At 42.4% G+C, this 27,422-nt stretch overlaps 1 protein-coding gene across 6 annotated transcripts in view; it reads left to right on the top strand.

Moving 5' to 3' along the window:
* The window catches only part of ankrd44 (ankyrin repeat domain 44), a 41,261-nt gene that overhangs the window by 2,045 nt on the left and 11,794 nt on the right, over positions 1–27,422 (top strand). For 4 of the 6 annotated variants that reach the window (XM_033987249.2, XM_055230680.1, XM_033987251.2 and 1 more), the window contains exons 2-14: positions 7,425–7,508; positions 10,438–10,516; positions 10,626–10,696; positions 12,455–12,655; positions 13,991–14,078; positions 16,875–17,017; positions 18,015–18,227; positions 19,727–19,805; positions 19,888–20,002; positions 20,082–20,164; positions 26,026–26,134; positions 26,292–26,360; positions 27,269–27,409. In XM_033987249.2, coding sequence (XP_033843140.1) covers positions 7,425–7,508; positions 10,438–10,516; positions 10,626–10,696; positions 12,455–12,655; positions 13,991–14,078; positions 16,875–17,017; positions 18,015–18,227; positions 19,727–19,805; positions 19,888–20,002; positions 20,082–20,164; positions 26,026–26,134; positions 26,292–26,360; positions 27,269–27,409 — 1,475 coding nt within the window. The remainder of the gene's footprint in view (positions 1–7,424; positions 7,509–10,437; positions 10,517–10,625; positions 10,697–12,454; positions 12,656–13,990; positions 14,079–16,874; positions 17,018–18,014; positions 18,228–19,726; positions 19,806–19,887; positions 20,003–20,081; positions 20,165–26,025; positions 26,135–26,291; positions 26,361–27,268; positions 27,410–27,422) is intronic. The other 2 variants (XM_055230679.1, XM_055230682.1) reach the window with 1 other exon arrangement.

Raw genomic sequence — 27,422 nt, 5'->3', positions numbered from 1 at the left:
ATGGGAACGTAACAGTAGTAAATACAGGGTCCGTAGAGCTGTTCATTCGTCTGCGCCTGTGTTTGCCGTTTAAATAAAATTATAAACACTTTTATCACACAAAACTGACTCTTGTAGCTTTAAGTCGTGTTCTAATGCTGTTAACGCATCAAAAACAGACCTGGAGTTGTGTTTTGTTTCATTCACACATGTTTGAGTAACACTTTATGATTAATTTGTCTACATCTCCAAACCTCAAAACACTCTGTTCCACCTTGTGATGTCATCATGTGGTAGTTTTCAAGTTAACAGCTCCTTTTTTTTTTACCTTTAGTTCAGTAGTAGATTGGACACTCCGGTGCTGAAATATAAATATCCAAATGACTCAAAGTGAAGGTTTAGTGCTTTTAAAAACACAGCGAAGCACTTCCTGTATCACCACACGATGACATCACAAGGTGGAACAGAGTGTTTTCAGTCTGAGAGAAGAACTCAGTGTAACTATGCAGGGTTTGTGCGTTAAACATGTGTGAATGAAACAAAAAAAACACACAACTCCAGGTCTGTTTTTGAGGAGGTAACAGCATTATTATCTCTTTTTGCGTAATATAGGACCTTTAATTACGTCCACCACGTTTGAAGAGAAAATGTTGTAACTTACATTTTGTACAAACTCTAGTCCAAAACATTCACGACGCTTTTCTCCTTCTGTTCTTCATCTTTTATGGTTTCAAAAAGAACAGAATAAAACGGGGCCGTATCTCATTTTGACGTGTGTTGAGAGCAAATATCTGCCAACCCAACTACATAAAAACACCGAAAGTATTTGTAAAGTGCAGTACAGTCCGTCAGTCACATGGGCAGGCCTCGCTAAAGCCGTGGAATGATCTAGAGCTTGGCTGGTCTGAGCGCGCCACAGTGTCCCGCTGACCCCGAGGGGACATAGAAGACCCGGAGCCAGAGTCCAGTGCGATGATTCTAGTGTTTTTATGTCGCTATTTTACCTGTAAATCAAAATATGAACATTAACAACAGACAAATCAGCTTCCTTCTTTCCCCTGACGTTGCTCCCGTTAGCGTTAGCAACAGCTTTGATTGACAGTGTTGCTAAGCGCCCGCTCCATGCTAAACCGGTTGTGTCCTCGGGCAAGACGCTTAACCCGCCTCGCCCCCCGGTGTCTGCGTACACTGGTGTATGAATGTGTGTGTGAAAGAGGAAAAGCGCTGTGTAGAAACGTGACCTTTGACCGTGTGACCAGTGCACGAGACGGGCCCGGTCGTCGCGTACGGGAGCAGGTTGACCTCTCGTGGCCCTCCTGCGGAATGAAAGCGCGGCTAATCTGATGGAGGAGGCTTGTGTAGTTTATTAATAGGTAAAGGATCTGTGTCCACATTCCTGCCCGGTTGACCGTGTGTCGAAGTCGCGACGGTTCAAAGACGTTTACGGCAGCTCGTGGCTCCTGTTTGTCTATTTCAGGGACTGTTTATTAAAGCGGACCTATTCTGTAAAAACTTTAACCCTATAGCGGCGGATGCTAACGTCGCCGATGGAGCGCGGTTGTGGAGTTTTCCGTTACCGTAACTCCGCAACCAACTGTGCGATCGTGTAAATTCAAACGGCGTTTCAAAGCAGAGGCACGGGGCTCTTTAAATATTTTACCGTCATTACGATAATCTGCTTACGTCGTCCCTCGAAGACGACTTATTCACTTATTCAATGCGTCAAAGAAAAAATACAGATGGATATGTAAAATAGAGGTAGTTGTGTGTGAAAAAAAGGAGTAAATTCTGATACTTCCTGTGATTTTTATGGCTAAAAAAAGAATAAAAGTCTAGGGGAACTATATTAGTCCATAATGTGCTCAGTCCTTAAAGGGTTAAGCAGTGTCGTAGTTGTTTCCTTCTCATTTTCTGTTTCAAAGTTGTATTTGTAGTGACTCGTGCGCGTTTGAATAATCTTTAATCACTTATTTTCCGTATTGCCGATTGACTTCCATTTTCACACGCCCACTTCTCTCCGCCCACTTCCTTCTCGAGTTTTATTTTCTTAATCGGTGATACTCGTAGGATTCAGCAGTGTCGTCATTTTGGTACAAATACAAAAAAAATGGGCTGTTCGTTAGTGTATCGTGCTGTCTTAGGGGCCCAGAATTTACCCTTTTACTATTAATTTATATTAGGGGGGCCCATGTGAGGGTTCTTGCCCCTGGCCCCCAAATTTCTGTCAACGGGCCTGTCGACTTCGCTGACGTTTACGGCGCCGTTAGCTCCTCTTGGGTCTTTTTTTAAGTCGTTTTAGATGATTTTTGTGATTTAAAACGTGTAAATTATAACATAACGATCCACAGGTGTCAGAGATGAGAACTATAGAGACACAAGCTCAATAAGGCGGATTTAAAGTCACATGCAGCGTCTGTACTTGAACGTTCCCTGAGGTGTGCTTCGCTTAAATTTCAGCTTCAAGTTAAGACAACTTCAAACCTCGTGGGAATAAGCAGATGTGAGGATCTTATTCTTTTTCGTGACATAGAAAACGTTGGCTTTTTGTGTGCGAGAAAAAAACAGCACAGTGAGTTGTTACGGGCCAGCTGCAGAGTCCTAAAAAGGAACGTTTAGGTAATGTTTGGGTTTTCTACTTAAGTAAAGGCCTCAATAGGAAACTGCCCTCACGCTCTGACCCTGGTTTAAAGGGACAGCGCCTTATACTTTACACAAACAGAAGTGTGTACCGTGTTTGCCTTTACACACATTCAGGTGTCAGTGACTGAGGTTTAAACATAGACTGGATATATAAAAAGGACAGAGCTAACCTGCTAGCCGCCACGTTCCAAACAGGAAGTAATCATGGGCGCGTTTCCGGCTCCATCGACTCTGACTCCAGTTCACTTTCTATTGAAACTGCTGCTGTCAGACTCGTCGTTTTGGTCTTAAATGTTCGTATTAACCCGCTCTACATGATCCTGGGGTTTTTATTTCGCTATTGTGTCTGTAAATCAAGGTATGACCAGTAATAACAGACAAATCAGGCGCCGTCTTTCCCAGAGGTCACTCCCGCTAGCGTTAGCAACAGGTTTGATTGACAGCGTTGCTAAGCGCCTGCTCCCACTGTTAAGTCCAGTCTATGCTAACTAAAAATAAGTAAAAGATTATTTAGAAGATGTGTTTTTCACCTTTTATTTGATATAATTCTACCTTGGTGATCCTGGGGTTTTTATTTCACTATTTTGTGTCTGTAAATCATGATACGAGCATTAATAACAGACAAATCAGGCGCCTTTTTTGCCCAGCGTCACTCCCAAAATGAGCGGTGTGTTTTGTTCTGTTGTTCATTTGTCGTATCTCATGTCTTTTAATGGTACTGTAGTTTAAAAAAATGGTTCACTGGGATTATCCTGGTTTATGTATTTTTGCGTGTAGTTTGAATATTATCATTTATCGTGATTTATCAAGCTTCAAAATGCGTTATTGTAACAGAACTAAACACAGAACTAAACCTTGACTATACTAAACGATTAAATAAGGACCAGAGCTGTGATGGTTCAGAAAGACGTCATGCAGGGGATGTAATGTTGACCTAAGGCTGGAGGAATAATTAAAATCAAATAGAATATAGATATTTGAACGGCTGCGTAAAGCAAATATCAATTAATGCGTTTAATAATGAAATAATGTCCTTTTGTAAACAACATCATGTCATTTTGTGCCCATAGACTGTGTAAAGAAGTGGACTAAGCGAGTTTAGAATAAGATTTACCCCCAAATTACGTCGTACTGAAAAAGTTTTACCCTGAGATTAACAAGTCTAAATCGTCAGGACAGTTTAAAATACAAACCCAAAAAGCTCCAAAAACATTTAGTCAAGTATAACATTAGTACATTAGTCTATAAAATTACAAGCTCTGAACATATCTGCACAGGTCCGTCAGCAAAAATTTAGGGTCCCGGGGCAAGAACCTCACATGGGCCCCTGTTTGATGTAAATTAATAGGAAAAGAGTCCAATTCTGGGCCCCTAAATTCCTCCTTAGGGCCCGGGATAACAGACCCCTTTGTCCCCCTCGTCTACTCCGCCTCTGTATTTACATATATTAAAATCCAACAGACCCCCGTACCACTTTCTTATCGCCGCTGTTGTACAAATATTGATTTTTGTGGAAGCGACAATGTTTGAATCCACGTCCTATTGTTCCCACACTTTGTATAAACCCACGACTTCAGCTGTACACGCCGTTTCCTGGTTGACGTTAAAATAGTTTTTACAGACAAACACAGTTACACGGAAAACGGGGGGACGAGCAGAAACTTTTACATTTTAAAAACTGTTAGGAATAAAATATGGGAAACGTTTCAGGCAGACCTCGCAGTCACTATATCGACTTTGTTATCGCGACAGACCTGATTTCACGTTCGCTGAGTAACTTTCCAACACCTACTTGTCCCCGTGGAGAGGTTCTTCCTTTGCCCGGATGTTCGGATGTTCCACGGCAGATGTGTCAAACTCATTTTCACCGAGGGCCACATCAACAAAATAGATGCTCTCAAAGGGCCAGATGTAACTGTAAGATAAATGTCACTACGTTTTAATCTATTTGTTTCTATATTCATTACTTAATCAGTTTACAAATATTGCATAGACATGAAAAAATGGCTGTTTAACTGTGTATCTCCTGATAAACTGACATTTTAAGACAGTCATACCTTTTACTTTACTTTGCCGCGGGCCACATAAAATGACGTGGCGGGCCGAATTTGGCCCACGGACCTTGCGTTTGACACGCGTTCCACAGCATGGCATTAAAGCTTTATCCTGCATTTATTAAAATTAACTGTACTCTTATTGCTAAAACGTACTTGAATTCTGACCGTGACCTTTCTCGCCTCTTCACAGAACTGACGCATACGTAGCTCGGGCCGTTTGATGGAAATGGACACGTTTAATGCCTTACTGTGGAACATTTCTGGCAAAGCAATAAGCGAAACGAGCAGGACACTTGCGGGATCAGTGCAGCTGTTTATTATCTGAATTCAAAACCTAAAAATAATAAATGTCGTTGTAATTTCGTGGCCAAATATGTGTCGCATTTTAAGGACGTTTTATTTGATTTAAGTCTGAACACGACAGAAGCTCAAACTGTCTGAAGCCCTGGAGGAAGTGGCCTCTCGCGGCTGAGCTGAAGCAGAAGTGAAACGCGGCCGTGTAGTTCCTCTCTCTGTTTCTGAGAAGAGACCGCTGAGCTACAGGAAGTGAGGCGTGCAGGCGCAGGAAGTCATCTGAGGCATCTGGCATAATTACACTTGTAACCTGTAGCTGACATTCCTGCCATCTGCTCTGACACGCTCACTTTAAATCATAATCTACAAATTGGAGAGTTTGTTTTAGTTGTTTGTGGAAGATTTATGGTTAGAATCGACGTGGCTTTTTGTCACTGGTGTAATTTTAAAACCGCACTGACACAAACTTTACCCGGGTTACTGCTTTTTTCCATTTATTTCGAGCAGATTAATGAACACGAGAAGTCAGTTTGCGTGTGTACAGTAAACCTAACACACATTTCACATATTTTTTATCATATTTAAGCTTGAAAAGGAGTTGGGTTGACTTTTATGTGAAGCACTTTGCACAGCTGAACTTCTTTAGAAACAAACTTGAATTCAATCTTTTATTTATTCAGAAAACCGGTGTTTTATTCGTTTAAAAAAAATCATTAAAAAACATGAATTCTTCCTGTGAATTTGACCTGAAACGTCAAATATCTCTGCCCCCGTGGATGTGGACGTTTAATGCCATACCGTGGAACATTAAATCGCTAACAATCCCGTTGAAAAGTTGCATGTTGAAACTTTTAAAACTGCCTTTCAACATAACCTCTGCGTGTTTGTATTCCTGAACGCACAGCCTCTATTTACATCATATCTGCGAATCTACCTTCAAAATAAGGGCCCGGCCTCCTCTACCCGTGTCCTTCGTTTAAACTTTTCCTCGGGTTTGTCTTTTACTTTGAAGATCCTTATCTGCACAGGCTGATTTGAACGTTTGCACATAGCTCCAGACGTCCTTGCTGCTGCTGCCGTACAGTAGACACAGTTACATTCTTGTTGTAGCTTGCTCTGACTTCTGTAAACACTGCAGCCCAAAGTCAAACAGCTGCCCCACGCGCTGCATCATGGGAAGAACCGTGCCTCGTCTGGCCACGTCCAGGGCAGAGGAGAAGCACGTGAAACCGCTTAAACGTTTCACATTGTCAAACCAGTGTTGATACAGAGACGATATAAGTAAACCTAAGTCCAATCCGAGCCGCTTATTCATTTTTCTGGTCAGATTCCTGCTGGACTCTGCCTTATATCTGTCTGAAGGGAGGCGCTAACGACACTGAAGCTAACACACCTGTTTGTTTACACTTTCTGTTTATTGGCTAGGTCTAATTCGCTACACTAAGCTTGATATTATCTCCCATCTCTTATCAGTTTGAGTTTGGTTTGCCCGTATTTCTTGGAAAGACGTGTCATCCCTCAGTCGTCCGGGTTTGATATGATCTGAGGGATTACGCAGACATAAATGCACTTTATTTATTTATTTATTTTTGTTTTATTCCACCCTTGTTCTTTATAAACACTCACTGATCCAGCTTTTTTGGTTCTGATACTGATTTACTACAACTTCAAGTATCAACGAATACCAGCACTGAGACTGAAAACGATTAAATTTCTTTAAACGAAAGCTGATTTATCTCTCAAGCGTAGAAGTGATCATGGACGCACTTCCAGCTCCGTTGACTCTGGCTCAGATTCACTTTCTATTGAAAAACTGTGGCCTGTCAGACTCATCGTTTTGGTCTTAAAATGTTCGTATTAACCCGCTCTACATGATCCTGGGGTTTTTATTTCGTTATTGTGTCTGTAAATCAAGATATGAACATTAATAACCGACAAATCAGACGCGTTGCTAAGCAGTGCGGCCGGGAAGGGGCGTTAACTTCAACATCCTCTCTCCGGATTGGCTCTTTAGTTGCTATGACACTCGCGGTGGGAATTCTAAATGTGGAATTCTGCTCTAAATTGGCCTCGATGAGCTTCATTTGACCGGAGCCGAACGCTGTGGGTGACGTAGCGCTCACTTAGTCCACTTCTTTATACAGACTATGAGTTTTCGGATCATTTTAATGTTTTTTCTGGTTGCGTTTTGCTTTATTTACATCCCGATTGTTCTTCCTTCACCAGACTCGCTGCCGTATTGTCTCCAAATTCGCCGCTATAACCGCTCTAGCCTCGACGAGCTTCATTTAACTGGCGCCGGACGCTGTGGGTGACGTCGCGCTCGCTCAGTCCACTTAAAGCCGGGTTTGATGTTGCGTCGCGTCCCCCTTTTGCTCATGTGGCTTTTATTGTTTCCAGACAGTTCTTCCGTACAGTCTGTGCCTAACCCTGATCTGCTCTGTCTCTCCGCAGCCTCCTCTCATCCAGGCCATCTTCAGCGGAGACCCTGAGGAGATCCGTATGCTCATTTACAAGTCTGAAGACATCAATGCACCGGTACAGACGCAGCCTACACTCCCACATATGAGCGAGGGCCCCAGATTCCCACATGTGCGCGATGGGAAAAGAACGCAGCGGTTGTTGTTGAAGTTCAGCGTATGGGGTTTATGTGCAGTACGTGGCATGAAAAGCTGAAAACGGTAAAAGAATCGTGTCAGAAGCTTGTTTTTAAAAGTTCAGAAGGAGGCGACAAGTTTTAAATAAGTCACTGACACTTTTAAATCTTCAGTAGCTCCTGTAATTCTTAAGTTATACGCACCAAATTTTAGCAGTAGGTAAACTGAATCGCCTGAGATTTTTGGCGATATATACGATTATAATTGTTCACTTACACTTGAACTTATCGCTGCTTAAACTAAAGGAAGTAAAATGTTTTTGTAAGTGTCCACCATTTTCGTTTTCGCCCTGAATCGCACTTTAAATAACATTTGAAAGCTTGAAATTTCCGGGATTATGTCTCTTATTTGATCCTCGATATTACGTTTTAAGTCGTTTATTAAGTCGCCTGAGGTTTATTCACAAACACCTTTTCTTTAAGATCGACCCACAGGAAGAAATCAGGACTAGTCAGGTCTGTGGAGATCACATACTGCCCCCTGTCTTTTAAAACGACTTATTATTCCTTTAATGGCGTTTACGCTCGGGGCATCTCTGGTATTAAAATATCGAAATGTATTAAAATGACTCAAAGTAGCACTGTACAATGAGGGTTTGTTCCTCGGTGCTGTTTTTGCTCAGATTAATGTCGGAAGGGTCGTTCTAAATGCTCTGAAAAAATAAAAGGAAAATATTTAGAAACAAAAGAGTTATGAATTAGTTAAATGGCCCGTATCGCACTATTCTCTGATCTCTGTTCTCACGTTTCCTCGTCACAAACAGACCTGGAGTTGTGTTTTTTTCATTTCATTCACTCATGTTTAACTCACAAAAGCTGCATATTTAGGCTGAGTTCTTCCCTCAAACTGAAAACACACTGTTCCATATTTGGAATTCCAACTGTTATTAATGCTCATATCTTGATTTACAGACACAATAGTGAAATAAAACCTCCAGGATCACGTAGAGCGGGTTAATACGAGCGTTTTAAGACCAAAACGACGAGTCTGACGGCAGCAGTTACAGAGAGAGGGGCCACAGTTTTTCAATAGAAAGTGAATTGGATTTGGAACGTGGTAAACGGTGTGCACATGTCAAAAAATATGCAGCGTAAATTAGACTTTTGGGCTGTAAATGTTTGAAAAATGGAGCTCGCTGAACAAACACAACTTGAATCAGACTTTTAAAGCAGCTGTACGGGCGAGGACATGACATCACTTCCTGTGTTCTTCGACTCAAACTGAAGTAAAGAGCAGCAGCTGTCACACACACACACACACACACACACATGTTTTGTAAGCATCAGCTCCTCGTCACGTGGTATAACACATGACCTTTTGCGTGTGGTCAGTGTCATGTGTTTAATAAATGTGTTTCTGCAGAAGGGGCCACGCATTTACCCCTGTACTCCACTGTAATTCATTTTATTTTTAACATTTTTATTTTAACATTTTATTCACCAAAACCAGATATTTCACAGAGTTGCAGACTTTTATATTTGTTCTTAAACTGACGCGGCTCTGTCACGTTTTAGATTTAGTGTTTAGCTTTTTAACATTGACGCTCGCACGGCCTGACGTCGCCGCTTATTCTGAAAACTGGTGATGTGATGATGTCATCTGTGTGAGGTCGATTAGAGCGGCTGCACCGGTGTGTGTTGGAGTGTGTGTGTGTGTACGTGTTGGAGTGTGTATGTGTTGGGAGTGTTTGTGTGTGTGTTTGTGCGCTCATGGACTCTTACTGTTAGAGTATGTGGGGGTGTGTCTGTGTGTGTGTCTGTGTGTGTACTCATAGACTCTTACTGTCGGAGTATATGTGTGTGTGTATGTGTGTGCGCTCATAGCCTCTTGCTGTTGGTGTGTGTGTGTTAGAGTGTGTCTGTGTGTGCGCTCATAGACTCTTACTGCCGGAGTGTATGTGTGTGTGCGCGCTCATGGCCTCTTGCTGTGTTGTCACAGACTCTTACTGTTGGTGTGTCTTGTGTGTGTGCACGTTTTGGTGTGTGTGCACATAGATTGTTCATGCTGGAGTGTGTGTGTGTCCGTTGGGGTGCATGTGGGTGTGTGTCCGTGTGTGTGTCAGTGAGTCTGTGTGTGCGCTCACAGACTCTTACTGTTAAAGTGAGTCTGTGTCAGTGTGTGTGTCTGTGTGTGCTCATAGATTCTTACTTTTAGAGTGTGTGTATGTGTGTATGTCTGTGTATCTGTGTGTGCTCTTAGACTCTTGGAGTGTGTGCATGTGTTGTTTGTGTGTAGGGGTGTGTGTGTGTGTGTGTGTGCTCATAGACTCTTACTGTTGGGGTGTGTGTGTCTGTGTGTGCGTTTGTGCCTGTGTGTGTGTACTTTGTGTGTGTGTACTTTGTGTGTGTGTACTTTGTGTGCGTGTGCATTGTTTGTGTGTATGACTGAGCTCATTGGGTCGAACAATAAAAGTGTTGACAGTGACATCTCCGGGCCCATCCGCGTCTCATTGTCCAAAATAATAATCTCACTCCGTCCTGTCACATGACGCAGTGCGACGAGGGCGAGGGGGGCGCCACAGACACACACACACACACACACCCACACACACACACCTGTTTTGTTCAAGTACGAGGCTCAGGGGAGTCAACAGGGCAGGACAAAGGCGCCTGTTGTCCCCAAGGTCTAAACGGCCCAGAATTGAACCCTCTTCCTATTCATTAATATTAGACAAGGGGCCCATGTGAGGCTTTTTGCCCCGGGCCCCCAAATTTCTGTGGACGGGCCTGACCAGAGTTACAACATTTCACTTTTTATGTTGTTTTCAGTCATTTCCAAACCATAAACTTGTTTTTTTTTTACACTTTCAGGATTCAGAAAAACGCACACCGCTCCACGCCGCCGCTTTTCTTGGCGATGCTGAAATCACAGAGATCCTCATTCTCTCAGGTAAAACTCTCTCTACTGCACCGTTATCCACTGACGCAGTTCTTCCTGTGATAATTACGAGCTGTAGCGTTTGAGTTTGCGACCCTCGTCTTCTTCTTCTTCTTCACAGGGGCCAGAGTCAATGCCAAAGACAACATGTGGCTCACTCCTCTTCATCGCGCCGTGGCCTCTCGCAGTGAGGTGAGTCTGGACTCGAGGGGAAACACCTTTAAAACAGGTTCTTCAGCGTGGCGGGAATACTTCAGTCTCATTAACATTACGTTTACAAGTGGTGCATAATTCTTCTTGTAAAGGTGTAACCTCTTGGCACCAAACGTAAAGATTCTTTGTATTGTGGTTTTTAAGTCAAGCAGGATGCGATGTGTCAACACCCAATGCAAAACAAACCACAACGTATTTAAAAATCCGTTCACATAGATGCTCTTAAAGTTTATTTTTACTGCCAAATCGTACGAGTAAAAGCACAGATACCTAAGAGTACGGTACTTTACTACTTATACTTGACCTTTACCTTCAAAGTTTGAAAAATCCAACTATTTAAAAGCACAAATACAAACATGCAGTAAATAAATATAAAATAAACACTCGACATGATGCTCATTTTCGGTGTTATCGCTTTAAAACATGTGTCAAACTCAAGGCCCGGGGGCCAAATGCGGCCCGCCATGTCATTTTATGTGGCCCACGACAAGGTAAATTTAAATGTATGACTGTCTTAAAATGTCAGTTTATCAGAAGTTGCGCACTTACACAGACATATTTTTTATATCTTTGCAAATTTGAGACGAACCATTTCGCTGATGTGGCCCTCGGTGAAATTGAGTTTGACACCGCTGCTTATCTATCCAAATCATGTTTTTCTTCCTCCAAAATTCAACTTCAACACAGCACAGATATGTTTTCTATTAAATACATATATTTTTAGAATAAAGTCATGTTTTATTTATTTGTATTTTAATAAAAAAACAACACTAAATGTCCCGTGGTGTGACTCTGTGACTTTAAAACGACATCAGAGTCTCAGTGTCAGTTCATGAAGGTGTTGCATAAACAGAAGCGTGTTTACATGATTCAATAAAACGATTTTATAGATTTAAAATAAAGATTAGGGTGTAACCAGTTTAATGCTGTGATCACATGTTTAAAAAGACTCTTACACAAAACTACAAAGAGCTCATCTGACATTTATACACCAGGGGGCGCTCTGGGGTTAAGGGTTTAAGGTACAATGATCATATTATAGACTGTATATATAAATGGACGTAGCTAACCTGCTAGCCGCTGCTTTCCAAACAGGAAGTGATCATGTGCGCGCTTCCTGCTCCGTCGGCTCTGGCTCCAATTCACTTTCTATTGAAAAACCGTGGCTCCTCTTTCTGTAACTGCTGCTTTATTTCGCTATTGTGTCTGTAAATCAAGATATGAACATTAATAACAGACAAATCAGGCGCGTTCTAACGTTAGCAACAGGTTTGATTGACAGTGTTGCTAAGCGCCCGCTCCCTGCTAAACCAGCTATGCCGGCGGGAAGGGGCGTTACCTTCAACAGTCTCGCTCCTGATTGGCTCTTTGGTTGCTATGATACTCGTGGTCGGAAGTCCAAATATGAAACGTGGCTCTGAATTAGCCGCTATAACTGCTAGCCTCGACGAGCTTTATTTTGAGCCGAACGCTGTCCACTTCTTTATACAGTCTGTGGTCTAAAACTAAAAGAGTTACACAAATTATGACGTAATGTTTGGCGAGTCACACCACAGGACAGAAAAAAGCATTACACCCCCAAACGTCAAGAAACCAAATACAAAAAAAACAACCAAGTAATAATATGAAATAAAAAAATTTAAAAAATTGAGTTGTTTAATCTTTCGTTAAGTCCAAAAGCCTTATTTTCAGAGCCGCCACGCGTTTTTAAACATGTTGTATCTTTGCGGTTGCTAGGAGACGGTGAGCATGCTAATCCGTCACTCGGCCGACGTCAACGCTCGGGACAAGAACTGGCAAACTCCGCTGCACGTCGCCTCCGCCAACAACGCCCTGCGATGTGCCGAGGTCATCATCCCGTTACTGAGCAGCGTCAACGTGTCGGACCGAGGAGGGCGCACCGCTCTGCACCACGCCGCCCTCAATGGTCACACGGAGGTACTGCACGTTTCCATGTTTAACTATTGGATTCTTAATGGGGAAAAAAAAAACACTGCATTATGGGAATTTATAGGTGAAGTGAAGAAGATCTGTTCATAATGGCTCCTGTTTGTGGTTGGACTTTGTAAAAATGGGAAAAGACACTTAACCCACCTGATCTTTGTATTTTGGAGAATATGACATAAAATCTTCAAAAAAGTACATTTTTAGAGGAAGTCGTGGGTGCGTTCCCTTCATTCATAACTCAGAGAAAGTTAAAAAAAAAAAAAAGGCAGAGGAGTTTTGGAGCCAAACCGGACGAACAGCTTGTCTATTTCTGACTCAGTATTTTCAGCTCGGGTGTTTATGCAACAAATATCCCAAACGATGACATATATTTACAATACAGTTATATAAGAACAGCACCCACATAATCTTTCACTGACAAACAGCATAAGACTGAGTAACACTGTGCTGCCTGTAGTGAGGTGGTCACATACAAACACACTGTGAATGTCCTCCCCGCTCTTCACCCCCATTTCACACTAGAAATGTCAGACATGTTAGAGTGATATGAACCATCTCACACTCTGAGGACCTGCCATAGTCCTGGTTTAGTCTCAGTTTAGTCTCAGTTTAGTCCTGCTCTAGTTCTGGTTTAGTCCCAGTTTAGTCCCGGTTTAGTTCCAGTTTACTCCTGCTCTAGTCCTACTCTAGTCCTGGTTTAGTCCTGGTTTAGTCCCAGTTTAGTCCCGGTTCAGTTCCAGTTCAGTCCTGCTCTAGTCCTGCTCTAGTCCTGCTCTAGTCCCGGTTTAGTCCCGCTCTAGTCCCGCTCTAGTCCCGGTTTAGTCCTGCTCTAGTCCTGGTTTAGTTCCAGTTCAGTCCTGCTCTAGTCCTGGTTCAGTCTTGGTTTAGTCTTGGTTTAGTCCCAGTTTAGTCCTGCTCTAGTCCTGCTCTAGTCCTGCTCTAGTCCTGCTCTAGTCCTGCTCTAGTCCTGCTCTAGTCCTGCTCTAGTCCTGCTCTAGTCCCGCTCTAGTCCCGGTTTAGTTCCAGTCCAGTCCTGCTCTAGTCCTGGTTTAGTCCTGGTTTAGTCCCGGTTTAGTCCCGGTTTAGTCCCGGTTTAGTCCCGGTTTAGTCCCGGTTTAGTCCTGCATTTCAGTTTTCTGCAGCTGAAACCCGGTGCAGTCCTTTCAAAGTTAATTTTATGTTGATCATTTCCGTTTTGATTTGTTTTGTGATTTTAATGTCTTTCTTGTTCTGTAAAGCACTTTGAGTTTCTTTGTGCGGACCTAAACAAACAAAATGGAGTGACGCTGCAGCACACGTTTCATTTCATCCGTTCGTTTCTTCCAGATGGTGAACCTGCTGCTTTCCAAAGGAGCCAACATCAACGCGTTTGATAAGAAGGACAGCAGAGCCTTACACTGGGCCGCCTTCATGGGTGAGACGCCTTGTTTTTTTGTTTATGCTAGCGTTTGTCATTAGCTTGATGGATCATATTAAATTAAATACTGGTTATGTAACATTTCATTAGCAGATTAGTGAGGACACAAATTGAAAAACAAGCACTGATGATAAGTTTTATTTGGCAGACATCCAAATAGTGTAGTCATAGTGTTTTTGTGTTTATTCATTTTTTTACAAATCAATTTAAATATTTAAAATAGTTCATGCATTTAGTGTCATTACTTCCTTTTAGCGTCACTACTTCCTGTTGGCGTCACTACTTCCTGTTCAGTTTTATCTCTGAGGTTTTTGCCGAGTCACGATAAAATTCATAAATATTTAAAGAGTGGACAGGGAGGGTGGGTTAGGGGTCAGGGGTTAGAGGTTAGGAGATTAGGAGGTTAGGGTCAGGCAGTGGACCTAATGGACCACAAACTGAAGTATTCTACATATAATTTTTTTTTTCTTGACTTTAATTTAAATTTGAATAGAGTGTTTATTTTATGTTTTCTGATTTTAATAAAAGTGACTGTTAGCTTTGAGACACAGTGAGCTAGCTAGCATGCTACTGTGCACAGAGCCTATTGAAAGTGAAAGTCTTGAAAAAGGGAACTCCCCAGGACTAAACCAGGACTAAAACTGGACTAAAACAGGACTATACAGCCTCTGGGGTTATGACTGAGTGTAATGTAGTAACAACCAGGACTAAACCAGGACTAAACCAGGACTAAACCAGGTCTAAACCAGGTCTAAACCAGGTCTAAACCAGGACTCAACCAGGACTAAACCAGGACTAAACCAGGTCTAAACCAGGTCTAAACCAGGTCTAAACCAGAACTCAACCAGGTCTAAACCAGGTCTAAACCAGGTCTAAACCAGGTCTAAACCAGGTCTAAACCAGGTCTAAACCAGGTCTAAACCAGGACTCAACCAGGTCTAAACCAGGACTCAACCAGGTCTAAACCAGGTCTAAACCAGGTCTAAGCCAGAACTAAACCAGGTCTAAACCAGGTCTAAGCCAGAACTAAACCAGGTCTAAGCCAGAACTAAACCAGGACTAAACCAGGTCTAAACCAGGACTAAACCAGGTCTAAACCAGGTCTAAACCAGGTCTAAACCAGGTCTAAACCAGGTCTAAACCAGGTCTAAACCAGGTCTAAACCAGGACTCAACCAGGTCTAAACCAGGACTCAACCAGGTCTAAACCAGGTCTAAACCAGGTCTAAGCCAGAACTAAACCAGGTCTAAACCAGGTCTAAGCCAGAACTAAACCAGGTCTAAGCCAGAACTAAACCAGGTCTAAACCAGGTCTAAGCCAGAACTAAACCAGGTCTAAGCCAGAACTAAACCAGGACTAAACCAGGTCTAAACCAGGACTAAACCAGGTCTAAACCAGGTCTAAACCAGGTCTAAACCAGGTCTAAACCAGGTCTAAACCAGGTCTAAACCAGGTCTAAACCAGGACTCAACCAGGTCTAAACCAGGACTCAACCAGGTCTAAACCAGGTCTAAACCAGGTCTAAGCCAGAACTAAACCAGGTCTAAACCAGGTCTAAGCCAGAACTAAACCAGGTCTAAGCCAGAACTAAACCAGGACTAAACCAGGTCTAAACCAGGACTAAACCAGGTCTAAACCAGGTCTAAACCAGGTCTAAACCAGGTCTAAACCAGGACTCAACCAGGTGTAAACCAGGACTCAACCAGGTCTAAGCCAGAACTAAACCAGGTCTAAACCAGGTCTAAACCAGGACTCAACCAGGACTCAACCAGGTGTAAACCAGGACTCAACCAGGTCTAAGCCACAACTAAACCAGGTCTAAGCCAGAACTAAACCAGGACTAAACCAGGACTAAACCAGGACTAAACCAGGTCTAAACCAGGTCTAAACCAGGTCTAAACCAGGTCTAAACCAGGACTCAACCAGGTCTAAACCAGGTCTAAACCAGGACTCAACCAGGACTCAACCAGGACTCAACCAGGACTCAACCAGGTCTAAACCAGGTCTAAACCAGGTCTAAGCCAAAACTCAACCAGGACTCAACCAGAACTAAACCAGGACTAAACCAGGACTAAACCAGGACTAAACCAGGACTAAACTAGGGCTCAACCTGGACTCAACCTGGACTCAACCTGGACTAAACTAGGTCTAAAATAGGTCTAAAATAGGTCTATACACACTCACGGGGTTATGACTGAATGTATTATAGTAACAACTTGTTTTTCAAAAGTTTCTTACATATATTTAACGATAAAGGTTGTTTTATAGAACTGTCAAGTCCACTCCAAATCTCCGGGCGTTTTCATGTTTTGCTCAAACATTTTAGTTTCCGCTTTTTGACCTTTTAGAGATGTTTTCTTCTGAATAAGGAGCGTTATGGGACGGAGCTGGCAGAGGCTTTGTGTCTGTTGATTCCATTATACATCATACACGTGTTATAAAATGTTACTCTCTGCGAGCTTCAGAATCTGGAACCTGTAAAAGACCAGATCAGAGGGAACGTTAAACTTAACCGGAAGTGCCGCCACAAAGAACGCTCGGTTTACCCACGTTTACAGTTTAAAAGTGGGCGGGGCTTATCATATGATGTAACACGTTTCCAACCAATTGAGATAAACGGCTTAGTCTCCAAAAAAAAGTGACAAAACAGTAACCGAGATGTGGTTTGCAAAGAGTTCGATACAGGCTTCAGGTGTTAAATTTCGTAATATTTCGATCATTTTATTGTCAAGTGATCAATCTAAAAATGATCGTTCACATTTCGTAATCCTGTTGTTCTCCTGTCGTGTGCAGGTCATCTGGACGTGGTGTGTCTGTTGGTGAGTCAGGGGGCAGAGGTCAGCTGTAAGGACAAAAGGGGCTACACTCCGCTCCACGCCGCAGCCTCCAGTGGTCAGATCGCCGTGGTCAAGCACCTGCTCAACCTGGCTGTAGAAGTAAGACCAAAGTGGTAGAAATGATTATTTTCGCTAAAAAATATACTGTCACCAAGGGAGAATTATATCAAATAAAAGGTGAAAAACACATCTTCTAAATAATCTTTTACTTATTTTTATATTTATTTTGTTAATCAAACCTGTTGCTAACGCTAGCGGGAGTGACTTCAGTTAAAGAAGTCGCCTGATTTGTCTGTTATTACTGGTCATATCTTGATTTATGGACACAATAGCGAAATAAAGACCTTAAGATCATGTAGAGCGGGTTAATACGAACATTTAAGACCAAAATGACGAGTCTGACAGCAGCAGTTACAGAGAAAGGGGTGACAGTTTTTCAATAGAAAGTGAATTAGAGTCGATGGAGCAGGAAGCACGCTCATGATCACTACCTGTTTAGAACGTGGCGGCCATTTATATAGACATAGCCGTGGTTTTGGTGGTGGTTAGACATGGTTTTGTTTGACATTGTAAAAGTACGCTATGTAACTTTTCTGGTCTATGTTATTTTCTGATCTGTGTTCTAATGTCTTTTCCTCGTCACAAACAGACCCGGAGTTGTGTTTTTTTTTTTAATTCACACATGTTTAACACACAAACCCTGCATATTTAGGCTGAGTTCTTCTCTCAAACTGAAAACACTCTCTTCCACCTTGTGATGTCATCATGTGGTGATACAGGAAGTGCTCCGCTGTGTTTTTAAACTACACACACCTTCATTTCTAGAATAATTTGGATAATTTCAGCTAATTTGAAATTGCCAAATCTACTACTGAACTAAAGGTTATAAGGAGCTGTTAACTTTAAAAAAAAACTACCACTTGATGACATCACAAGGTGGAACAGAGCATTTTGAGCTTTGGAGATGTAGAACAAACATGTGTGAATGAAACAAAACACAACTCCAGGTCTGTTTTTGAGGAGGTAACAGCATTAGAACACTCACACGAGTCAGTTTGTGTGATAATAATAGTATTTCTAAACGCTGTCTGCTCAGATCGATGAGGCGAATGCGTTTGGGAACACGCCGCTGCACGTGGCCTGTTTTAACGGTCAGGACACTGTGGTCAACGAGCTCATCGACTATGGGGCCAACGTGAGCCAGCCCAACAACAAGGGCTTCACTCCCCTGCACTTCGCCGCCGCCTCCACCCACGGAGCGCTCTGTTTGGAGTTTCTCGTCAACAACGGGGCCGATGTCAACGTGCAGGTAAAAGATGTACCGCGTTTGTCATTTATACCACAGGTGACAGTGGCTCAGAGGTTAGAGCAGTGGCCCCCCAACCCGAAGGTCAGAGGATCTATTCCCGTTCTGTTGTTGTGTCCTTAGGCAAGACACTTCACTCATGTTGCCTAGTATGAAAGTGACAAGGCAAGTTTATTTGTATCGTAAAACTGGTACACAAAGTAATTCAAAGTGCTTTACAGAATAAGAAAGACGTTAAAATCACAATAAAACAAAGTAAAACATAGATCATCACAACATTAAAAGAGAAAAGGCAAAATAAAACCCTTTCAGTCACATGCACAGATAAACAGAACCGTTTGGAAGTCGAGGTCTGTCTCACATCTTCAGGGAGATTGTTCCAGGTTTTAGCTGCAGAAAACTCAAATGCTGGTTCCCCATGTTTAGTCCTGGTTTAGTCCTTCTCTAGTCCTGGTTTAATCCTGGTTTAGTCCTAGTTTAGTCTTTGTTTTATTCCTGGTCTAGTCCTGGGTTTAGTTCTAATTTAGTCCTGGTTTAGTCCTGGTTTAGAGCTGGTCTAGTCCTGGGTTTAGTCCTGGTTTTGTCCTAATTTAGTCCTGGTTTATTCCTGGTTTAACCCTGGTTTAGTCCTGGTTTTACTTCTAGTTTTAATCCTAGTTTAGTCCTGGTTTAGTCCTGGTTTCGTCCTGGTTTAGTGCTGGTTTAGACCTGGTTTTGTCCTGGTTTCGTCGTAGTTCAGTCCTGGTTTAGTCCTGGTTTAGTCCTGGTTTAGTCCTGGTTTAGTCCTGATTTTGTCCTGGTTCAGTCCTGGTTCAGTCCTGGTTTAGTCCTAGTTTAGTCCTAGTTTAGTCCTCATTTAATCCTGGTTTAGTGCTGTTTTTACTCCTGGTTTTAATCCTAGTTTAGTCCTGGTTTAGTCCTGGTTTAGTGCTGGTTTTACTCCTGGTTTTAATCCTAGTTTAGTCCTAGTTCAGTCCTGGTTTAGTCCTGACTGTGGGCTCCAGCATTAGGCCGGTCCCTGAAGTCCATGTTGTGTGTGTGGATGCTGGTGATGGTCAGAGCGGTCGATGACGCAGATTTGGCAGCGTCGCCTCTGTCAGTCTGTGAGTGTGGACTGAACATTAGTGCAGAGGCTTTGACGAGCCTGTGAAGTATAAGTGTAAGACATTATTATTATATTATTATTATTATAAGATGGATTTCTTCCTTGGGCATCAACAACAAGGACAAACCCGGCTGAGCATTAAGGAACAAACAGGAAACTTTTTTTTTTCTCCAAATATTTCTCATTCAGACATATTGTCCTTGGCTCATCTCAGTGCGTGCCATTTTTATGAAGTCCAAACAAAGTCATGCATTTTTCAAATCTCTGTATCCTGAATACTTCCTAATGACCCAGATACTTTGTCTTTTAAACAGTTAAAATGAATACCATGTTATTAACTTGTTTATCTGTATCTTTGATGGTTTTAAAATGTTCTAAAACCCTTTTGTTTGTTTAGAGTCGCGATGGAAAAAGCCCTCTTCACATGACGGCTGTACACGGGCGCTTCACCCGCTCACAGACGCTCATTCAAAGTGGTGAGAATGGATCAAATCATTTAAATTAATCCCATTTAAAAGACACGAACGTTCTTCTGTAATGACGGACGTTCGCCTCTAGGTGGGGAGATCGACAGCGTGGACAAAGACGGTAACACGCCTCTACATATCGCCGCCCGTTTTGGACACGAGCTTCTGATCAACACGCTGATAACGAGCGGGGCGGACTGCACCAGGTCAGGCTGGTCACTGAAAAATGCATTGCAAATAAATTAAATAAAAGACGTTAACCTTAACCGTACGTTCTCTCTAAAGGCGAGGAATCCACGGCATGTTTCCTCTTCATCTGGCCGCCCTGAACGCTCACTCGGACTGCTGCCGGAAACTACTGTCCTCAGGTAGAACACAAACTAGAAAAAGTCTTTAGAATGTGTTCTGTTGAGTAGTGATGAGACAATAAACAATAATATCGTTTATCGTGATAAAAACGGTCGACAATAATCGCTCGTGGGACATTTTATATAATCATGATACTCGCCAACAAAGATAATTACCCTTATATCACTAGAATGTGCAGAAAAAAACAACTTATCCACAGGGGAGTCAACAAAGGGGACAAAGGGGTCTGTTGTCTGGGGCCCCAGGGTCTTAGGGGGCCCAGAATTGGACTCTCTTCCTGTTAATTTGAATTACAGGGGGCCCATGTGAAGCTTATTGCCCCGGGGCCTCCAAATTTCAGTGGACGGCCCTGTTCATCCATAATATTCTCTGTTTTAAAGTTATAATTATTCATATCCATAACAACTGTAATCGTTATCGTGATATAATCTCTAATCGCAGTAATTTTGGTCGTGATAATCGTCACACAAAACTCCAATATCGTCCCAGGCCGAGTGTTGAGCTGTGCAGGTAAACGTCAGTGATTTATGAGAACGCTGAGAATATTTGGTAGTTTAACTTAATATGGCACAGATATATCACTCGTTACTGAATTCAGCTTGGGTTTTGGTTTTAGGGAAACTTTTAAAAAAATATACTTCGGAATTATGTTTAAAATCTAAATGATCAATGTTTCTTTTCATACTAAGCCCATCACTGTTCAGTTTATGGAAAAGTAGTTTGGTCGTCGCTGTGTGTGAGAAGAAAACAACACCGTATAAATGTTTTTATAAAGGACGACTTCAAAAACTCCCAGAATGCCTCACCTGTTTGTTAATCGCTGATACCGGAACATTAAAAAAAACAGATCACATGACTGCGTAAGGCTAAGGACGAGACGTATCAGAACTGAGACGGGAAACAGGCTTTTAGCGGTTTCACAAAGATGTAATACACTCGAAAAAACAAGAAACACTGGACACTTTAGCAACACAATCGCTATTATATGAACTTTTATACACACACCTGCTCCTGTTTTTAATGTTTTGTTTGGACTTTTACTCACACACTTTTAATGTTCAAATAATTTACTCTGCGCCAATATCTGATAGTGTGACGCAGTAGATACTGACACATTTGCTGGATCGAATATTGGCTTCAAATATCAGTTCGTTTGATATCCTGGCTGGACATATAAACTGCTGTAATAAGGCTATGTATTTGCTGATCATGAGTTTATCTATACGAAGCTGTTCCGTAGTTTCTTGAGCGATAAAAGACGCAACACATCTGTAGTGGATAGTTTTTAAATGTCAGTGCGAGGTTGAAGAGTTTAATGGGCTCGTTAGAGTTTGGCACATAAAAGATTCACTTTCACTTCACTTCCTGTAGAGCCGTAAAACGCTGACCCAGATCTCGACATTAACATTTTATCAACCCAAACAAGGTCACGTCCCGCACAATTACACACGGAACTAAACACAGCACCGCTAGCTGTTAGCTGTTAGCGGTTAGCAGTTAACTGTAGCTTAAGTGACTGTTTTGTGCATTTTCAGACTCTTTTGTTTACCTGCTTCACACGTCTCTGCTCCTTCCTGTGGCCTTTCTCACAAGAGTCACATGATGGTGCAGTGATGGTGCAGAGGTGTAGTGATGGTGCAGAGATGGTGCAGAGGTGTAGTGATGGTGCAGAGATGGTGCAGAGGTGTAGTGATGGTGCAGTGATGGTACAGAGGTGTAGTGATGGTGCAGAGGTGTAGTGATGGTGCAGAGATGGTGCAGAGGTGTAGTGATGGTGCAGAGGTGTAGTGATGGTGCAGTGATGGTGCAGAGGTGTAGTGATGGTGCAGTGATGGTACAGAGGTGTAGTGATGGTGCAGTGATGGTACAGAGGTGTAGTGATGGTGTGGTGATGGTTTTAGTGACGGTGCAGCGATGATGCAGTGACGGTGCAGTGATGGTGCGTTGTCGGTGCGTTGTCGGTGCGGTGTCAGTGCGGTGATGGTGCAGTGATGGTGCAGTGACGGTGCAGTGATGGTTTAGTGGTGTAACGATGATGCAGTGACAGTGCTGTAATGGTGCGTTGTCGGTGCGTTGTCGGTGCGTTGTCGGTGCGTTGTCGGTGCGTTGTCGGTGCGTTGTCGGTGCGTTGTCGGTGCGTTGTCGGTGCGGTGTCGGTGCGGTGTCGGTGCGGTGTCGGTGCGGTGTCGGTGCAGTGTCGGTGTAGTGTCAGTGCTGTGACGGTGCAGTGACGGTGCAGTGATGGTTTAGTTGTGTAGTGGTGTGATGATGCAGTGACGGTGCGGTGACGGTGCTGTGTCGGTGTAGTGTCGCTGTAGTGATGTAGTGACGGTGCAGTGACGGAGTAGTGACGGTGCAGTGACGGTGTAGTGATGGTGTACGTTTCAAACTGAAGACAGACTGACCCCTTCCCACAGATCTGACTGTTCTGGTGCATAGAACATCGTTTGGACTGAGCTTGTTCCCTGTATTCCTAACTCCGCCCTGCAGCTTGACGCTCCGTTGTTTTTCTGGTTCCCAGTGGTGAATTCCTCCAACAGAAAATGCATTCAGCTCAGGCCAAATCCAAGTCACACTGTCCCAGAAACAGACAGGCCTTAGTGAGAGTAATTACCCATTGGACCAGCCCCTCCGCTCCAGTTAAGATCATTCTCAGGTTTGGATGTGAAACACTTTGAGAAATATGAACTACTGCTGAAGTTGTACGCTTTATAATTACACATTTTAGCCATGAACATTGTGGTTGTGTCTCTATAGTTCTCATCTCTGACACCTGTGCATCATTATGTTATAATTTACACATTTTAAATCACAATATTCATCTAAAAACACTTAAAAAAACAAAACAAATCTGCTGTGGTGTCCAATGGGAGCTGACGTCGGCGTAAACGTCATCACAACAAAGCGCCGCATGCTGTTGGCGCCTGCACGTCACACTAGCGAACAGCACTTTTTTTTATTTTTCAAAATGTACAAAAATGACTACGCGACGCTGCCGAATTCTACGAGTATCGACGATTAAGAAACTAAAACTGTAGAAGGAAGTGCGTAGGTCACAGTGGGCGTGTAGCAGTGGAGGTGAAAACGGGGGTAGATCGGCAAAATCGCGTCTTGAAAATAAACAATTAACAATGAACAATGAACAATGAAAATAAACAATAAAGATTACTCAAAGGTGACTCACTCCAAAAACAACTTCGAGAGGGTTAAAACAACTAGAACCTGGTTAAAAGCTCTGAAAAGTCCATTTTGCAGAATAGGTAACTTTAATATTGCAAGACTCAACCAGTTACTTCACACAGTTGTTAAGATTTATATTCGTACTATCTACATCTATCACCATTTCCTTGTCTCCTTCTAAATCTCGCGTCTATAAGTTATCCAAGTTGAATTCAGTGGCGTCTGAGCCTTGTCTGCCTGGAGGGCTGAGCTGTTGTAACCAGAAACAAAGAGGTCCTTCACACGCTCGCAGCTGCAGCGTCTGGACCGAAGGCTGTGATCACTGGAGACTGCCTTTTGTATTTTGTTCACATCAGATTTGTGAGTTGAGAGCCCCCTTTTCCCTTTGCTACGAATCCCCAAAACCCAGAGATGTGCTTCTTGTGAGTTAAGGTTTTATTAGCTGTTTAATAGGCGCATAAGTGTAGCCCGGGGGGTGGTAGTGTCTGAGGTGTAACTGTGTGTTTTGTAAACAAGCTCCTCTGCTGACTGCTCGTCCCTGTGTGTCCTGATAAACTGTTTATATAAATGGACATAGCTAACATGCTAGCCGCCGCGTTCCAAATAAAAAGTGAGAAAGGCGCTTCTGACTCCATCGACTCTGCTGCTGTCAGACTCGTTATTTTGGTCTTAAAATGTTCATAATAACCCGCTTATTTCACTATTGTGTCTGTAAATCAAGATATGAACATTAATGACGTTAGCGACAGGTTTGATTGACAGCGTTGCTAAGCGTCCACTCCCTGCTAAACCAGCGGTGCAGGTGGGAAGAGGCGTTACCTTCAACAGCCTCGCTCTTGATTTGGCTCTTTGGTTGCTATGATACCCACGATCAGAATACCAAATATGTAACTCAGCTCCAAATTTTCCACTATAGCCGCTAGCGTCGACAAGCTTCATTTGACCGAAGCTGAACGCCGTGGGTGACGTCACACTCGCTCAGTCCACGTCTTTGTGCAGCTTTGACGTGTTTGTTTTGTGTAGAGTTTTAACATAGCTTCACATTTTAATCTTTTAAGGAGCAGCCAGAACAAAAACACACAGACGAGTTTGTCCACAGATACTCCAGACATCACACAGACACGTCTTAGTATTAATTATTCTTAGCATTTAGAATAATAGAGGTGTTGTATCACAGGGTTCGGTTAAGCACACACCTGTTGTAATGACAAATGAGCAGAGACACGCCTCATTCTAGAAACAAGAGCTTAACAAGGCAGTTTGTCTGTAATAATCAGCCTCATCTCTTCAAACACGAACATATACAAATCTTATTTCAAAATGCAGCTATACTGTTATAAGAGATGCATGTGTGACAGTGGCTCAGTTGTTTGTCCACTGATCTGAAGGTAAAAACACTTAACCCACCACTTAACCCGCGTTTTGAGCCTTGAAGGTGGAAAAGCGCTGTATAAAAATGTGACCATGTGGTGTGAAAGCGAACAGGGTAAACCATTCATAGCAAGGTTAAATATAACAAAATATGGAGTCTTGTTTTTTTCTGCACTTAGGGTTAAGCTCATTTATTCAAGTTTGTACTATATATAGAACACAAACAATATACAGGGTGTCCATTTAAAATTTAAGATGCATTAATTAGGTTTGTTCTATTGTACTCAGTGGTCATAAAAGTTTTTAATCACACTGGGGTCTGCACGTTCGTGAGTTCCTCAAACATTTCCAGACCCTTGGATTGGACCAGATCTCACGCCTCTGGATTTCTTTCTATGGGGCTGTGTTGAAGATTTCATAAATCGAATAAAGATATGGGACATTACTGAGCTAACGCGAAAGATACATATGAGATTGAACCGGTGATGAGGCTCTGCTGCAGCGAAACAAGGCAAGAAAAACAGTCCCGTATTAAATGAGGTCAAACACAGAACACTGAGTACAACAGAACAAGTCTGATTAAGATGTCTGATCAACTGCCTATTGTATAAATTTAGTTTTTATTTTTATGTTTTTACTTTTTTAAAACTTATTTTTATTATTTTATATTTTATATTTTATTATTTATTTTATTTGTATTATTTATGTTATTTTATTCATTTATTTGTTTATTTATTATTTTTATTTTATATTTTATTTATTTGTTTATTAATTAATTAATTTTATTATTTTATATTTTATTATTTATTTTATTTGTATTATTTATGTTGTTTTATTTTATTTATTTGTTTATTTATTATTTTTATTTTATATTTTATTTATTTGTTTATTAATTAATTTATTTTATTATTTTATTTTTATTTTTTTATATTGTTTGTTTTTTAGAGACTCCCTGTATATGTTTATGTTTCACTAATGTTTATTCTAGGCTGTTTTAAGTCTAAGTCCGTGCTCTCCTCGTCCCTCTCAGCCTTGTCCCAGGTCGTCGTCGTCGTGGTTGTCGTTATCTTTGTATAGTGTGTATGTTCTTGTGCACTCATGGCCTTGTGATTGAACTGTCACCTGACCTTCACTGTCCGGTGTTGCACTAACTCCTGTCTCTCTCTCTTTCCCTCCCTCTTTCTCTCCGCCCCTCCCTCTCCTTCTCTCCCTCTCCCCCTCCCCCTGTCTGTCCTGTCTCTTCCTCTGTGGCTGCTGCTGTGTGTTGTTCTGTGGCCTCCTGTCGTCTGCCCTGCGCTGCCCTCTTCAGGTCGGAGGTTTAGCATTTTGTGTAACGACTCGGTCCTGTCCGCAGGCTTCCAAATCGACACGCCGGACACTCTGGGCAGGACGTGTCTGCATGCTGCTGCTGCCGGAGGGTGAGACTGGAAAGAGCTTTATCAAATAATGTTTTTAAAGGTCCTTTATTACACAAAACTGCTGTCCCCTTCTCAAAAACAGGCCTGGAGTTGTTTTGTTGTGAGAATAGTCATGTTTGGCCCTTTAAACCAAGTTAATTTGAGCCTCTCTCTGCAGTAATGTGGAGTGTGTGAAGTTGCTTCTGAGCAGCGGTGGAGAACACAACAGGAGGGACAACTGTGGAAGGTCTGACTTGAATTTTAAAATATTCTTTGTTTATATAGATGTGTTTTGACACGTTTTATATTCACAAATCAAAGCCGTTTCATACTGACCGCTGGTAGGGTTAGAGGAGGGTTAGTGAAATGAAAATCTTACTTTTTACCTCCACAAACAAGACAAATAAATCAATTTGTGTGGTGAAAAAAGCCAAAACAAATGTATAAATATTGCATTACTTAAATTAAAGTTAAATTCAATTCAAGTTTATTTCGATGGCACATTTAAAAACAACTTGAGCTTCACATAAAAGTCAACACAAAACAAATATACATAGGAAAAGAACAATAAAACACATGTATAGAAAAGGCTCTGTCACCTCTGGTCTCACAGAGGAACCACAGAGCGCACACGTTTAAAGAGGATCCACAGAGCGCACACGTTTAAAGAGGACCCATAGAGCGCACACGTTTAAAGAGGACCCATAGAGCGCACACGTTTAAAGAGGACCCATAGAGCACACGCGTTTAAAGAGGACCCATAGAGCGCACAGATTTAAAGAGGACGCATAGAGCGCACAGATTTAAAGAGGACACATAAAGCGCACACGTTTAAAGAGGACCCATAGAGCGCACAGATTTCAAGCGGACCCATAGAGCGCTTACGTTTAAAGAGGACCCATAGAGTGCACAGATTTAAAGAGGACGCATAGAGCGCACAGATTTAAAGAGGACACATAAAGCGCACACGTTTAAAGAGGACCCATAGAGCGCACAGATTTCAAGCGGACCCATAGAGCGCTTACGTTTAAAGAGGACCCATAGAGTGCACAGATTTAAAGCGGACACATAGAGCACACACCTTTACAGAGGACCCATAGACCCACTTTCTAATATTTCCAGCTTGTTTCATGCAGCTGTTCTTCTCTGCCTCAGGACCCCCCTCCACTACGCAGCTGCCAGTCGTCATTATCAATGCCTGGAGACGCTGGTGGCCTGTGGCACCGCCATAAACGCCACGGACAAGTGGGGGCGCTCCGCTCTGCATTACGCCGCTGCCTCCGACCTCGACAGGAGGTAAACTGCACAT

This window comes from Periophthalmus magnuspinnatus, chromosome 21 (assembly GCF_009829125.3).
Source record: "Periophthalmus magnuspinnatus isolate fPerMag1 chromosome 21, fPerMag1.2.pri, whole genome shotgun sequence".
NCBI classification, from domain to species: Eukaryota; Metazoa; Chordata; class Actinopteri; order Gobiiformes; family Gobiidae; genus Periophthalmus; species Periophthalmus magnuspinnatus.
This window is presented reverse-complemented; position numbering and strand designations above follow the sequence as displayed.